General features: G+C 42.6%; 1 protein-coding gene across 2 annotated transcripts; it reads left to right on the forward strand.

The window, feature by feature from the left end:
* The first annotated feature begins 1,273 nt into the window (after positions 1-1,273).
* LOC131435232 (raf homolog serine/threonine-protein kinase Raf) lies at positions 1,274-15,048 on the forward strand. Of its 2 annotated transcripts, XM_058602901.1 has the most exons (4): positions 1,275-1,860; positions 2,086-2,730; positions 2,794-2,943; positions 8,042-15,048. In XM_058602901.1, the coding sequence occupies exons 1-4, from the start codon at positions 1,339-1,341 to the stop codon at positions 8,996-8,998; spliced, it is 2,274 nt and encodes a 757-aa protein (XP_058458884.1). In that variant the 5' UTR covers positions 1,275-1,338; the 3' UTR covers positions 8,999-15,048. The 2 variants fall into 2 exon arrangements, with proteins under 2 accessions (XP_058458882.1, XP_058458884.1); XM_058602899.1 differs by having other exon boundaries at positions 1,274-1,860; positions 2,086-2,943.
* The last annotated feature ends 31 nt before the right edge of the window (positions 15,049-15,079 follow it).

The following is a 15,079-nucleotide window of genomic DNA, read 5'->3' on the forward strand; positions in this document are numbered from 1 at the left end:
GCCTGATTACGTTGAATTATTTAACAAGTATCAACGGATATTGAAATGTTATGTGAAACCGACAACTTTGCAGCCAAATTAGGATCTTCCATCCGTGGCAGCTTATGTTTACATTCATCAAGTCTTCAATATGCAGTAACCATGGTTTTGATAACTGTTATTCAAAATCAACAATTCATCAACTTGTGTTGCCAGTTTGAATAGTTTTTCAGGAGATGTCATTTTGACATTACCAGTTACTGAGGGGTAGTTAAATTTGCGATACAGTTTTGATAACCGAGTGGCAGGTCGTGTCGTCGATTCAATAGCGTTAGGGTGATGGGAAGACCATTCAGACAAGACTTCAATTATTGATTTAATTTTAATAGAGAAAGAAGATATTATTGACATTCGATCTAATGAGTGCGTTCAAGATGACAACTTGATTGTCAACGATATCATTTCAAGACTTCAATTATTGATTTAATTTTAATAGAGAAAGGAGATATTATTGACATTTGATCTAATGATGTCCGATTCGATCGAAATACAGAATAGGGGTGATTATCGTAGTCAACGTGCTGGTTTCGTCTTGTCTTAGTTGGGTACTATTTCGTTTCCGTGTGGCCAGGGATGCCAGGTCAATTTTTCAAAAATCTGTGATCAAGCCAAAAACCTGTCTGTGAAAATCTGTGCCCGTTTCCCGTACCATAATAGCAGATCGTAATCAATTTGGTGAGCAAAAAAAAATGGTCTCACTACCACTACGCTCTGTACCTTTTCCCTCAACTGCTATGTACTTTTTGGTGTAAAAGTACTCGATTTCAAAAATCTGTGAAAATCTGTGATTTATTCCAGAATCTGTGAAAATCTGTGATCAATTTCAGAAATCTGTGTCATTTTTAGAATCTGTGCAGAAAATTGAAAATCTGTGAAACACAGATTAATCTGTGAACCTGGTATCACTGCGTTTGGCTTCCCACAGCGCCGTTTTATTGACGATGGGCCGAGTTTGACAGTAATTTCCTTGGTAATTTGACGCAGAGGTATAAAAAATTATCAAGCCGTCACTTAGCAATATTGCCAGTTTTGCTTTATAAATAATGTTTATGAATTACTCACATCAGTTTTGATATTATTTTCAATGCAATTTACGGTTTTTCTGTACAATAATAAATATTTTTAATTTTTTTTCGAAAAATGTAATCAAAGAACAGTTAAATGTACCAGTTTAAAAATTGTCTGTAGAATACTACTCAATTGATCATGATTCTTTTTCTTAAAAATTGTTTCCCTGGTAACACTTAAATAGTGTCGTCGAGGTCGAGGACGAAAACGCGAGGATTCATCAAAAGTTTTATGGTGGGCAAGTTAATGGCCGTATTTGATGATAGTAGCAACAGCAGGAGCAGCAATTTTATTTGCAAAGTGAAAAGCAGCAATGGTAATAGCGTTGTCGGTGGCAGTAGTGACATTTTTATCTCAGCATCAGCAACAAAAAAGGCAACGATTCCCAGTTTGTTCTTGTACGGGACCACTGCGGTTTTATCCAGTCAAATGTCGGCCGAAACGGACGACACGGACGATGAACAGCAGGTGGCTCTCGACCCGTACTCACAGCTCGAAGAGGACCTGCGAAACATTAAATCCGTGATTCATGTTACCCGTGAGAATATTGACGCACTCAATGCTAAATTCGCGGATTTTCAACAACCCCCGGCCCTCTATCTGGAGGAGTATCAAGAGTTGACCTCGAAATTGCACGACCTCGAAACCAAGGAGCAGGAGTTAATCGAGCGAAAAAGTCAGATGCAGACCCAGTGCGAACGGGAATCGACGAGTGAACCAAGTGAACCTCCTGATCCGGAGGAACGAGTTGAGGTTAGTAGGGTATCAGGTCTGATCCTTACGATGCAAGAAGCTATTTTTTTGCTGCTTCAATTTTCACATGCTCAGAGTTGCCAGAATTTATACAAGGTTAACACTGCGGTGTTTTGTGTTATTGATTTTAGTGGAACTGTTTCATTCTTGATATATTTAAAATTTAGTTTAAAATATTTTAAACTGAGTTGTAAAAATTTATGCAATCATTTTCTATATTCAAAGGTTGACAGTATGTGTGGTACACTTAGTCGTACGTCGAAGGTGCTGCTAAGAGCTCATCTGCCCAATCAGCAACGTACTTCGGTTCAAGTAATACCGGGAATGCGATTGAAGGATGCTCTCGCAAAAGCTCTCAAGCGACGCAATCTGACTTGTGACATTTGTGAGGTGACATCGGCTAACAGTGACTACCCAATCCCATGGGACACGGACGTATGTTCGTTGCACTGCGAGGAAGTATTTGTTCGCATACTGGACATTGGATTTCCTACGTATATTTCTCATCAATTCATTCGGAAAACGTTCTTCTCGTTAGCTTTTTGTGAATGCTGCCGTAGATTACTGTTTACCGGATTTTACTGTAACCAATGCAATTATCGGTTCCATCAACGTTGCGTAGATAAAGTTCCACCAATTTGTAGTAAGCGACACATGGACAACATCTACCATCACTTGTTGGCTAACCCCGAGAGTACGGTCGGAATCATAAATCCCGGAACCGGTGGTTACAGTACCAGCCTGCGACATCCACGCTCACTCAATCAACAAGATCGGTCAAATTCGGCACCAAATGTGTGCATAAATAGTGTGATGAAACCACTGTTCGGAGTCGATAACCGAGCGCTGATCAATTGTAGACCACTGCAGGTAATGTGTGAGAGTGAAATGGTTTTTTTCTTTTGGGATTTTGAAAGGCTTTTTTATTTACAGGCACAAGTGAACCAGGAACACTCACATTCCACTCAAGCATCACCAACGAACACGTTGAAACACAGCAAACGACCGAGAGCTCGTTCGGCCGATGAAAGCAATAAAAATCTGCTGTCGCCGCGGGATTCTAGACAGTCCGAAGAAAATTGGGTGAGTCCGGTGTTTGTAGTTATGAACCTTTATTTTAGAAGTGTATTCATGATTCCGATGCAATCTGGCATGGTGAAGTATACATTTGGGACACTTAAACTAATTGGGATATCGATTCTTGTTTCAAATAGTTGAATCTTTATTAAGCAACTTCAAAACAACTCTCAACAGATGAGCCAAAATTCGAAATTTTTTTACTCAGATTTTGCACAATCATTCTTCATTACCAAAAAGAACAATTTGCATCATTCGCAGTTTGGCAATAATAATTGAGGCACTAGCTAGACTCTGTTAGTTTGTATTCAAATTCATACGATTTTGGCATATGTGAAATTTTGTCGCATCCGAAAAAATCAGTACTTTTTATGGAACTATAAGACCATTCACTTGAAGTTTGTAAAGATCGACTGCCAAGCAATCTCAGAGAGAAGTGAGAAAGTACCATATACTTTTGGATGGGATTTTTTTAATTTAATTTATTTCGTATCATGATACAATAGAAGAAATCCGCGCTAATGTTAATAATGTTATCAATAAAACCGCTTCGACGTTGCAACTGAGACAACCAAGGATGCCAGGTCTTTTTTTTTCATCTGTGCTGGAACCAAAAACAGTCTGATCAAAGAGAAAAGGTCCCGTCACTTTTAAACGCTCTGTGGGACATTTTTTTCTCTAAATCTGAGGAAATTATTTAAAAGTGTGCAGCTTATTCAGAATCTGCGAAACTCAGATCTGTGAACCTTGCATCTTTGTTTTCAACTGTCAGATGCAAAAGCTACTGAAGCCTCTCCGAAGGCAGAGGAGTCAGATCTGCAGATTTGTCTGTAAATCTGCAGATTTCGTACATAGTACTATAGACAGTTTTTGTTGTGCAGACTTTTGAAAATCTAGGCTTTCGCAGACTTTCGTCAAAATTTACTAACTTTTACTCGCCAAATCAGTTTAGCGTATCATACTTCATAGAGAAATGCCTGCCAGCAAGACATACTTGCTGACTGCAGATTTTTTCGGATATACAGACATTTGCAAACCTGTCTGAAGATTTTTGAAATTTTTACCTGGCATCTCTGCCTGAAGGTTTGTATACAAGTTTTTACAGAGCCAAACGTGACGAGGCAGCAGCTTGACGACCCCTCCCCTGCCAACTGCGAGTTGTAGGGCTTGCCTAGGATGTGGTGGGGTTTGGCAGTGATCTCTGCTAATCCTCTATAAAAAGCTGCATGTATCCGCAAGCAAGTCTTACCAAAACGATCGTGTGCCGCTCAAAGTGCACAAGCCCAGCGGAAGTCTGGGCTTGTGCACTTTGAGCGGCACACTGACCACACCGGCCCAGGACTGACGTCAGTGAGGTCCTAACTATGGCATACTGGCTACCATACCATCCAGAGATACGATACGAGTATGACAGCGGTCATAGAACAACTCGACGCGATTATCGAATTCACGCAGGAGAACACCAAGCTGAAGGTGAACTTGCTGAAGCTACGTAAGGCCGTGAACGTAGTCGGAGAAGTGTTCTCAAACAGAACCCTTCACCTTCGATAGCGATAAAAACCAAGATGCGGTCGACTATGCGCTCCGGCTCACGATTGAGCGAAATAAAAAGCGCCGGAAACGCGCCAGGAATTCTCCAGGTAGTAAATGTCTGACTCCCAAGGCCAAAAGGAGTAAAGACCATGGCGGAAATGATGGGGCGAAGGAACGTGGTGAGGGGCTCAACCCAAATCTCGGCACTCGACCCCCGCATCCGAGCCGTAGAAGCGAACCCGGCGAGAATCAGCATGAGCAACCATGGCTGAAGGTCGCCAAGAAGAAAAGGGTCCTAAAAGATGCTGGGCCCATTCCCGAGAGAAGGGTTAGGGAAAAAAGGGAGCACAGGTGGGCGGAACGAAGCTTGTTGCGCTGGCCCAACAAGTCGTGGGCGACACGGCCGAAGTTCGAGCCCTGCGTAGTGAGGTTGCACTCCAGTGCAAACGGTTGGATGAAATCGTCACCGCAGAACTTGCCATGGCCATCAAGGAGCAAGGAGGTGTGGATGTCCCACGGGAATCCATCCGCATAAGGAAAGGACCACAGAGCACCCAGATAGCTACATTCAAACTATCGGCCACGGATGCTAATAAGGTCCTCAAAGTGGGCAGGCTATAGGTCGGATGGTTGGTATGTCCAGTGATCGCTTACCAACCGCCGGTGGTGGACATGTCCTTCAGGTGTTTCGAACTTGGCCACAAGTCGTGGGACTGCAAAGGCCCAGACCGGAGCAACCACGCCACGTTGCATGCTGTGCGCGAGCAAGAAGAAGGCAACAAACCACGTCATGGGCGGACCTACTTATCCAACAAGTGGAGGAACCAGCTATGTGAGGGAGCCAATTCCAACCCATGGGGCGATGTCTACAGGATGGCAATGGCCAAAACGAGAGGGGCGCTAGCACCCCCTGAACGTAGTCCGCCGAGGTTGAAGGAAATCATAATGGTTCTCTTTCCCCATCACGACACGTCCCCCTGGCAGCCAGACCCGCTACCAGCGAACGAAGTTGAAAATGTGACGAACGAGAAGCTGCTCACTGCGGCGAGATCGCTCGATACAATGAAAGCCCCGGGGCGAGACGGTATCCCGAACGTGGCTCTAAAGGCGGCTATAATGACAAAACCGGACATGTTCAGGGAGGTCATAAAGAGATGTCTGGATGAGCGTATGTTCCCAGACATTTGGAAAAGGCAGAGGTTGGTACTATTACCGAAACCTGGGAAACCCCCAGGGGACCAATCTGTCCGATCGATACTGTGGGAAAGCTCCTTGAGAAAATCATTCTCAACAGGCTATCCCCCTTCATAGAGGATGCAGGAGGACTGTCCAGCCAGCAGTACGGATTTCGCAGAGGCAGGTCAACAGCGGACGCTATAACATCGGTGGTAACCACGGCGGAAGTAGCAAACGATGAGGAATCCGCTACTGTACGGTAGTAACGCTAGACGTTAAGAACGCGTTCATTAGTGCTTGTTGGGCAGACATTGCTGATTCCCTACTTCGACTGAGAGTACCGGGAGGGCTGTACAAGATTCTGGAAAGCTACTTCCAGAACCGAGTATTGCTCTACGAGACCGAGGAAGGCACACGTAACATTCCAATCACGGCTGGAGTACCACGGGGATCTATCTTGGGCCCGATCCTGTGGAATATAATGTACTATGGAGTACTGAGGTTGAGGCTCCCTCCGGGTGTCAAGATAGTCGGGTTCGCGAACGACGTCACACTGACAGTCTACGGCGAATCCATCGAAAAGGTCGAACTGAGTACATCACACTCAATCTGCTTGGTGGAAGACTGATTGCGTAGCAGAAAACTGCAACTCGCGCATCACAAAACAGATGATGGTGGTAAACAACCGCAAATCGGAACTGGAGGCGTTGGTGATCCCCTCCAAGAGATCACTGAAGCAATTGGGTGTGGTGCTTGACGACAAACTAAGCTTCAGTAAGCACGTTGAAAACGCTTGCAAGCGCGCCTCAAAAGCGATCGCGGCGCTCTCACGAATGATGGCCAACAGCTCGCCTGTGCGCTCTAGTAAACATAGGTTACTGGCAGGAGTGACAGTTTCGATCCTCAGGTACGGTAGCCCGGTATGGGCGTTGGCACTTAATGTGGAACGCAACGCACAGATGCTGGAGAGTACGCATAGACTGATGTGTCTTCGCGTGATCAGCGCATACTACACTGTATCGAGGGATGCGGCATGCGTGGTTGCAAGTATGATGCCTATCGGTCTGATAGTGAATGAAGACGCGGAGTGCTACAGCATGCGAGGAGACAGGAACGCCCGTAGGGCCTCCAAAGCCGCTTCTCTACGCAAATGGCAACGAGAGTGGGACAGCTCAACCAAGGGTAAGTGGACACATCGGCTCATACCTATAGTCTCGAGCAGCGGAAATGGAGTGTGGAGCAACAACAGGCAGCAGCGACCGCTGGTCGCGTGCAACCGTGGTAGGCTCAAGAGGGATCAGCGAATAAATGTCGATCCGGGAGAACGTCCTTCGCCGGGGAGCTCTTCGTCGGAGTAGTCTAGATCTTTCGTCGGGGACTAGACGAGTAGTACGTAAAACTGTTAGGATCGTCGGGGCGCCAGCGAACCGGAATCCTTCGGGTGTCCCGTGCTTACGGTACACGTCTACGGGTACACGTCGGGAGAATCTCCTTCGCCGGGGAACTCTCCATCGGAGTAGTCTAGATCCTTTGGGACTAGATGAGTAGATCGTCGCGTGGCACCGTTAGGATCGTCTGAACACCAGTGAATCGGAAGTCACGCTCCAACCGGAATCATTGGATCGACTTAGGCATCCTTTCGTTCGGGTCGTAGACGTGTACCGTAAGCGTCGGTTCGGGAGGACTTCTCTCGTCGGGGAACCCTCCGTCGGTGTAGACTAGATCTTTTGGCGGAGACTAGTCGAGTAGTTCCGCGACGTAGCATCAGTTTTGGGTCGTCGAGGTGCTAGTGAACCGGAAGTTACCCTCCAACCGGCATCACTTGACCGACCTCATCATCCAACTGGTCGATCCCTCGAGAAAAAAAACATTCTTAATCCACCTAGTGGTGTAATGACGCCTTTCTCATATTACTTATATTTTCAAAAACATCACTTGAAGATTCTGTGAAGATTTTTTTTTCAAACTCGATTAAAATCCATATCTTTCTTTGGGTATAAACTACCATAACATTTTTAATTTGAGTGCGCATTTTCTCATAGATTTGCACATCTCTGAGAAAATCGAGTGACATTATTCGTCACACACACATACATGCATACATACACACACATACAATTGGTGATCTTGACGAGCTGAGTAGAATGGTATATCGCGTCCCTTCAAAAGTCGGTTTTCACAGTGATTGCATAGCCTTTCTACATGAGAAAGACAAAAAGGTTTTTATAAAAGAAGTCTGATTTTGCTCAAATTGATTTTTTTCCCAGTGTTTTATCGAAAAGTAAACTAAACAGAAGGTCATAATTTCTACTACCAATATGTTAAAATAATCAATGATGAATGATCTCCACTTTTCATTATGTAAATAATCGCGAATTCGACTTCTATTTTTCAGAACATCCAAGCGGAAGAGATCCTGATCGGGCAGCGCATCGGATCCGGCTCGTTCGGGACGGTGTACAAGGCCCACTGGCACGGACCGGTTGCCGTCAAGACGTTGAATGTGAAAACACCCAGCGCAGCTCAGTTGCAGGCGTTCAAGAACGAGGTCGCCATGCTGAAGAAAACTCGTCACTGTAATATACTGTTATTCATGGGTTGTGTAAGTAAACCATCGCTGGCGATTGTAACGCAGTGGTGCGAGGGTAGCAGCCTCTACAAGCACATTCACGTCAACGAGACAAAGTTCAAGTTGAACACCTTGATAGACATCGCTCGACAGGCGGCACAGGGCATGGATTACTTGCATGCAAAGAATATCATCCATCGGGATCTGAAGTCGAACAATATATTTTTGCATGACGATTTCTCGGTCAAAATTGGTGATTTCGGTCTGGCCACTGCCAAAGTCCGGTGGTCTGGATCGCAACAGTCAAACCAACCGACGGGCAGTATTCTATGGATGGCTCCGGAGGTGATTCGCATGAAGGATCAAAATCCTTATTCTTTTCAAAGTGATGTTTATGCGTTTGGTATCGTCTTGTATGAGATGCTAACCGAACAGCTTCCCTACAGTCACATCAACAACAAGGATCAAATTCTGTTTATGGTTGGTTGTGGCAAACTGCGACCCGATCTCACCAAGGTACGCTCGGACTGCCCGCAAGCGCTAAAGCGCTGCGTAGAAGATTGTATTAAGTTTAGTCGCGAAGAGCGACCACTGTTTCGACTCCTGCTGAATATGCTCGAAAATATGCTGCGGACGCTGCCAAAGTTTCATCGCAGTGCGAGCGAGCCCAACTTTACTCAGTCCCAGCTCCAGAACGATGACTTTCTGTATCTATGCTCGAGCCCTAAAACACCAGTTAATTTCCATAACTTTCAATTTTACAACGGCACCGGTATTATTTAGCGCATTCGCCACTGCGCACCGGTGGATTTGCTGGTGATTGTTGCCGTCGTACCCCCTAAGGTTCTAGTTATTGACATTTTAATCAAATATTTTACACTATGAGAATGCATGAAACACTAAAAAAACCAAACAATCTGGGCTTTGGAACTTAAGCCTGCCGTTGCGAGCGGGTCCTGGGCGATAAATTGGCCGACAGTAGTAGACATTACAAAACAACAACAAAAAAGGATAGATTTTCTCAGACTGGTGTAAATAGAGCGCGGTATCCCTAATTGAAGAAGTGAGGCAAATTGCGTTAAAATATCACAATAGACTATGAAGCTAAGCTCGATGATCTCGTGGTCAGGAGCGAGAATTGTTATTGTGTAGGGTGCAATTCATCATCACTTTTACCGTAGAGTTTAGGTTGAAATTTTATGTTGATATGTTGTTTTAGAATTGATTAGGATTATGTATTTGTAGATATTGCTAGCCATAGTGTGGTTGAGATGATGTTATCAAGGAACCTGTCGACGATTTCATTAGGTTTAGTTAATCTTTATTTTTTTTAAGTTTGCAGCTCATTTCAACACAGTACATTTGCAACTAGCAGTTTGCTGGACTGGTAGTAAACCGGTACTGAGTGATATTGATCTTGAAAGACCCTTATCGAATATTCCGATCTCGGATCTGAAAAAATTCGAATAGTTGATTTTTACTGGGTCTATCTATTTCAATCGAATAATAGTCGCTACCTATGCAATGCTGTCCATCTGAGCACAGTAAAACTCGATTCAAGCTCTTTTGATCCGTTTTGGTTTTGTTGAAGATTTTTTTTAAATTTTTTCTTTAAAAATCACTGACATAGTAAATGTTGAAAATCTGGTTATATGGTGTTTAGTGGATTGCGTGTTATTTGATTTAGTTTATGTGCCATTTGGAGGTGTGAGCAGTGAAAGTAGACGTAATGTTCTTTACAAATAGGCATTTTTATTGGGGATTGTACTCTTTTCTGATATGGGTCTGTACTACTGTTAACAGTCTTCTTTAGTATTTTTCATTGATTTTTCAGTCCGATTATTCACATACTTTAGTTATTACCAATTTGTCATGTAGAATGAAGGAAAAGAACTTATAAACAAACTAGCGAATACCAGATGTGCCAGTTAATAATGCGGAACGTTTTCAAGTGATGTTTAACCGTCGAAAGCATTGCGTCATTCTTTTGCTGTAACGTCACGTCCCAAAAAAACCATTACTGTTTTGTCACAATTGCACGTTAGTGGCATATACATTCAGTATCGAAATTCTTGCCAAAAAAAAGCATTTGCGGGAGTCGTTGATTCATTAATTTGTTTTGTATAATAGTGCTTGTAAATCCTATCGAAGTTTGGTTGAAGCTTACGGGGAACATCTCTCGGTCGCGACATGCTAAAGTCGGTTTGAGCGTTCTAAAAAGAGAAATTTCAGTGTAAAAATTTGAAGCTTCCGAATTTCCAGAATTCTTGAACGAAGACAATACACAAACTCTAAAATAAATGGTGCTTAGTCTAGCCGTTAATCACCTAGCCATTTCTGATCATCTACACCTCATGGGAAATATCCAGATGGTGGGAAAATGGGTTTCTCATGAGCTGAATAATTGCAGAAAAAAGATTTTCTGAACCAGACCGTGGCCGGAGATGAACAATTGGTTTATATTGAGAATCCCAAGCGCAGAAACTGGCGTGGTTGACTCTGGTATACCATCGACATCACCTGCAAACTTAATCCCTTCGGACAGAAAACGATGCTGTGCATTTTCTGAAGTAAGGGAGATGTCTTATGATATGGAATTTCGAAACCAAGGAATACTGCGAATACTAATCACTATAGACAGCAAATAGTGAAATTGAATCAAGCTACCAGATTGCGCCACGAGACATGAAAAAATCATCCTGTAGTACGAAAAGGCCTCCGGATTTTTTGATCCATCCGTCATCATTTTCACCCTTGGTTCCCTCCGGCTATCATGTACTTTCATTGATGTCACACGCACTTGATTTGTGATACTTCATAAGTTCTATTTATTTATATATTTGCAATGAACAGACACAATTTGGTCCTAATGATCCTGCTTCGTGACACATTAAAATCATACCCAAATGAAACACGGGTGAACGATCTTTGTAAACCAATAATAGAACCGTTTGCGCCATAGTTGGTACGTCGTATAGGAAGTCGAAGAAAAGCACTGTTGCGGAGAGCTCTGGGTCGCACATTAATAATAACTTCGTTGAGCAAAACGGGACAGTCGATCCTACCGTTGAATATATCTGCTATTATTAAAGCGCGTGATAATTCTCGTCGCACTTGTAATGTGTCGAGACCGATTAATAAACCGCGACTTTCATAGCTAGGTAGTTGATGAGGATCGGTCCACGGCAATCGGCGAAGAGCGAAGCGAACAAATCTGCGCTGTATTCCCTGAATTCTATGAGCACCGTTCAGGTAGCATGGGTTCCAAACTGCCGAGCAATATTCGAGAGTTGAACGAACAAGTGAGCAGTAAAGCGATTTTAGACAGTGGATATCTGTAAAGTGCTCAGTCATTCTCATTAAGAATCCTAAGCTACGGGAAGCTTTAGCTACAATGTAACTGATGTGATGCTTGAATGTAAGTTGTTCATCGAGATGGACGCCAAGATCCTTAACGCTAGTCGATCTCAAGGATCCATCCAGAAAGTATTCGACATGCAATGGCATTTTTCTCCTCGTGGACGTAATGGCCGAGCACTTGTCTGGATTTACAATCATACGGTTAACTTTACACCAATCTGCGAAGATTAACAATTGCCGCTGGAGAAAGGCTGCGACTTCTTAGTTGCGGATGATGTGATAGATCTTGACATCACCAGCAAACGATAAACGAGGACCTTCCAAGGCAAAATTGACATCATTGAAGTACAGTAAAAATATTAACGGTCCGAGATGACTTCCCTGTGGTATTCCGGATGATGCGAGGAACTCTCCGGAAGTATGATCGTCAATTTTAATTGCTAAACGATGATTCCTAAGATACGACTGCAACCAACGAAGAATGTTCGAACTGAATCCAAGTCTGTCCAATTTAGCAACCGTGATGTCGTGATTGATTATATCGAAAGCGGAGGAAAGATCTGTATAGATAACGACCGTTTGTAAACCGTTAGACATTGCATCAATCACATAAGACAAAAACGATAGTAAGTTTGTGATTGTTGAGCGGTTAGGCATGAAACCGTGTTGAGTATCGACAATATATTGCTTGCAGTGATTGAAAATTGGTGTCAGTATAACCTTTTCGAACAGCTTTGGTATAGCGCTGAGGGAAGTGATACCGCGGTAGTTGTTTATATCCTTTTTATCGCCTTTCTTGTGGACTTAGAACATAAAGGAAGCTTTCCATAAATTGGGGAAAACTTCTGTAGCGAGAGACATTCGAAATAATTTGCAGAGGGGAGCGATTACTCCACGCCAGCACTTTTTAAGATTGACTGCCGGTATTCCGTCAGGGCCTGAAGAATTTGAGGTTTTCATTCCTACAATTGCCGTTCGTATTGAGTCTTCGTCAATATTGATGCAGTTCAATGAGTTATTAGACAGGGGAACATTAAGTGCTGCGGCAGCAATTTGCTGCTGAGTCAAGATTTCATTTGAAAAAAACCCTATAAAACTTTTCCGCAAACATCTGGCAGATTTCCTGTGTGCACGAACCAGTACGATCTTCAAAATTCATTGACGAGGGTAACCCGAATTCTTTCAGTTTTCGATGTACGTTGTTCAAGTAGTAGGCATGGAAGCGCTTAACGGCTTTCTTGTACAACTGATTTATCTGCACGTGCACATATTTAGAGTACCTCTTTAGAGCGGCTCTTTTGGTCGTTTTCAAATGTGTCACTTCCGCGGTCAGCCATGGTGGATGCCGGGTTTGCCGACTCCATCGTTTCGGTACAAAGTAGTCGATTGCGTAGCTCATAACATTAAAGAACGTCTGCACAGGGGCATTGACATTATCGTTGTCGAGAACTTAATCCCAGTCGATTTGCGTCAAGAATTCGGTCATACCAAATGATGGCAAAACCCCGAACACTTAACGAAATCTTCCTCCGATTTTACAGTTTTGGCACAACGATCACAAGCATTAGCCACAAGTGGTTGTCACAGGTGTACTGGGGTTTGTTGGGGTTGGTGTGAAGGAAGCACCGTTGTCCTTTGGTGTGGTTGTCTCCTTGTCCAGTTTATCACATGGCTTACCGTAGTGAACAGCTTTTTGGCAATATTGGCATGTGGCCATCTGATTGTCATAGGTAACAAGTGATTTGCACGGGATTCTTGTATCCTGACCGAATGTCACATAAGAAGGTATAAGCCTCCTCAAGCGCATGCGTAACAAAAGTACGCCATTTAGAATACCGGGGAAAAAGTTCTTCCACTTTTCTTTTTCGATAGAGAGAATCTCTCCGTATTGGGATATAGTTTTGCGAATATAAGAATCGGTGACGCTTGAGGGAAGACCATGCACACGCATTTTTATAGCACACTATCTTCCATATATACTGGAATGTTGTACTTAATGTTCTCGTGCTCCACATAATGCACATTGTTATTGTCTTTTGCGAATTGAATTGCATCTAACTCGTTATAAAACTGGATGTAAACAACATTATTTGTCTTATTGCATTGAAGTAAATGCACACGTTTAATGTCAAGATGCAAACCTTCAAGTTCTCGTATCGAAGGTCGAATTTTGCACTGCCTGAAGTCAACAATAATTGTATTATTTCGTAGCGGCGGTAGCTTTTGTTCGTTTGGTTCACTCATCTCGAGATCGTTCTATTGTTCACTACACAATACTGTACTTGGTTTCTTCCGTCCCGAACGTAAGCGGTTTTGTTATATCGACTGACTTGGATGAGATATGAAAGCGAACTGAGTGCATATTTTTGTCACATACACACTTTCAGACGTTCGGGGTTTGATTTAACAATTCAAGTTTGTGTAAGGCACACCTGACGAATTTTTTTTATTCAATTAGGGGTTATGGTTGCTCATGGCAACCGGTTCGTATGAATCGCACATGTTTAATTTTACCTTCTTTTGTGTATTGAAATAATGCTTTTCTCCACTTCAATGTTTGCTTCCCATTATGTAAAAAGGGTTTTTTATAATGTACGACACCCCATGGATAGTGATCAAACCGATAACAAAATCCATTCATCGAATAAAACACCAAAACCAGATTTTCAAGTATTTCCTAATAATTTTCGAATGTATCTGATTTCACGTAAAATATATATTGTCAGTCATTGAGAATGCATGTCACGTTTGGAAATATTTCACTAATCTCAATTCATAGAAATACTGCTACTGAGGAGGTAGACATTTTATTCCGTAATACAGGGCGAACCGAATGAAAAGCAAAACAACCTGATCAAATGAGCAAAGAAAAATCCTTAATAGGCAAACAAAAATTAAAACAGACACAAAATATGAGATTTACATTTATATGTGTAAATAATGTTAAGTACATATTTAAGCTCGTAAATATTTGAGTGGAAAATTGGCAACCCTAGGCAGGATAGTTGGCATCGTTTAGGCGCAGACGGATGTGTTTTGATGATCGGAACCATACAAATTACCTATGAAATTGTACAACATAATAAAATGCTCACGGGAAAATCAGAAGTGAGTGACCCAAGTATAAGCACAGCAAAAGTGGAAGCACCTTCCCAAACTAATGTTACAGTATAAGTGAATCCGCTTCAAGGGCGATGGCAAAAGTAAGTCTGCGAGGTGAGAAAATTATCACATTTATAAACACTTCAAAAAACAAAATAAAAAAAATAAAACTGAGACTATCGCATTTATGGAGACGTAAAGTAAAGATGCATATGAAAAATAAGCAAATTGAAATTCAGAAAAACAACTATAACATTCATACAATCGTGATGGCTGGAAAAAAAATGCTAGACGGCGAAAAATTTAGCTAACTGTACACAGTTATAATGCAAGATAACTTTTTCCTTTGATCTAAATATAAAAAAATATGAATAATTGAAAAAAATGTTTCTTTTCGTCGTT

This window comes from Malaya genurostris, chromosome 3 (genome assembly GCF_030247185.1).
Source record: "Malaya genurostris strain Urasoe2022 chromosome 3, Malgen_1.1, whole genome shotgun sequence".
NCBI classification, from domain to species: domain Eukaryota; kingdom Metazoa; phylum Arthropoda; class Insecta; order Diptera; family Culicidae; genus Malaya; species Malaya genurostris.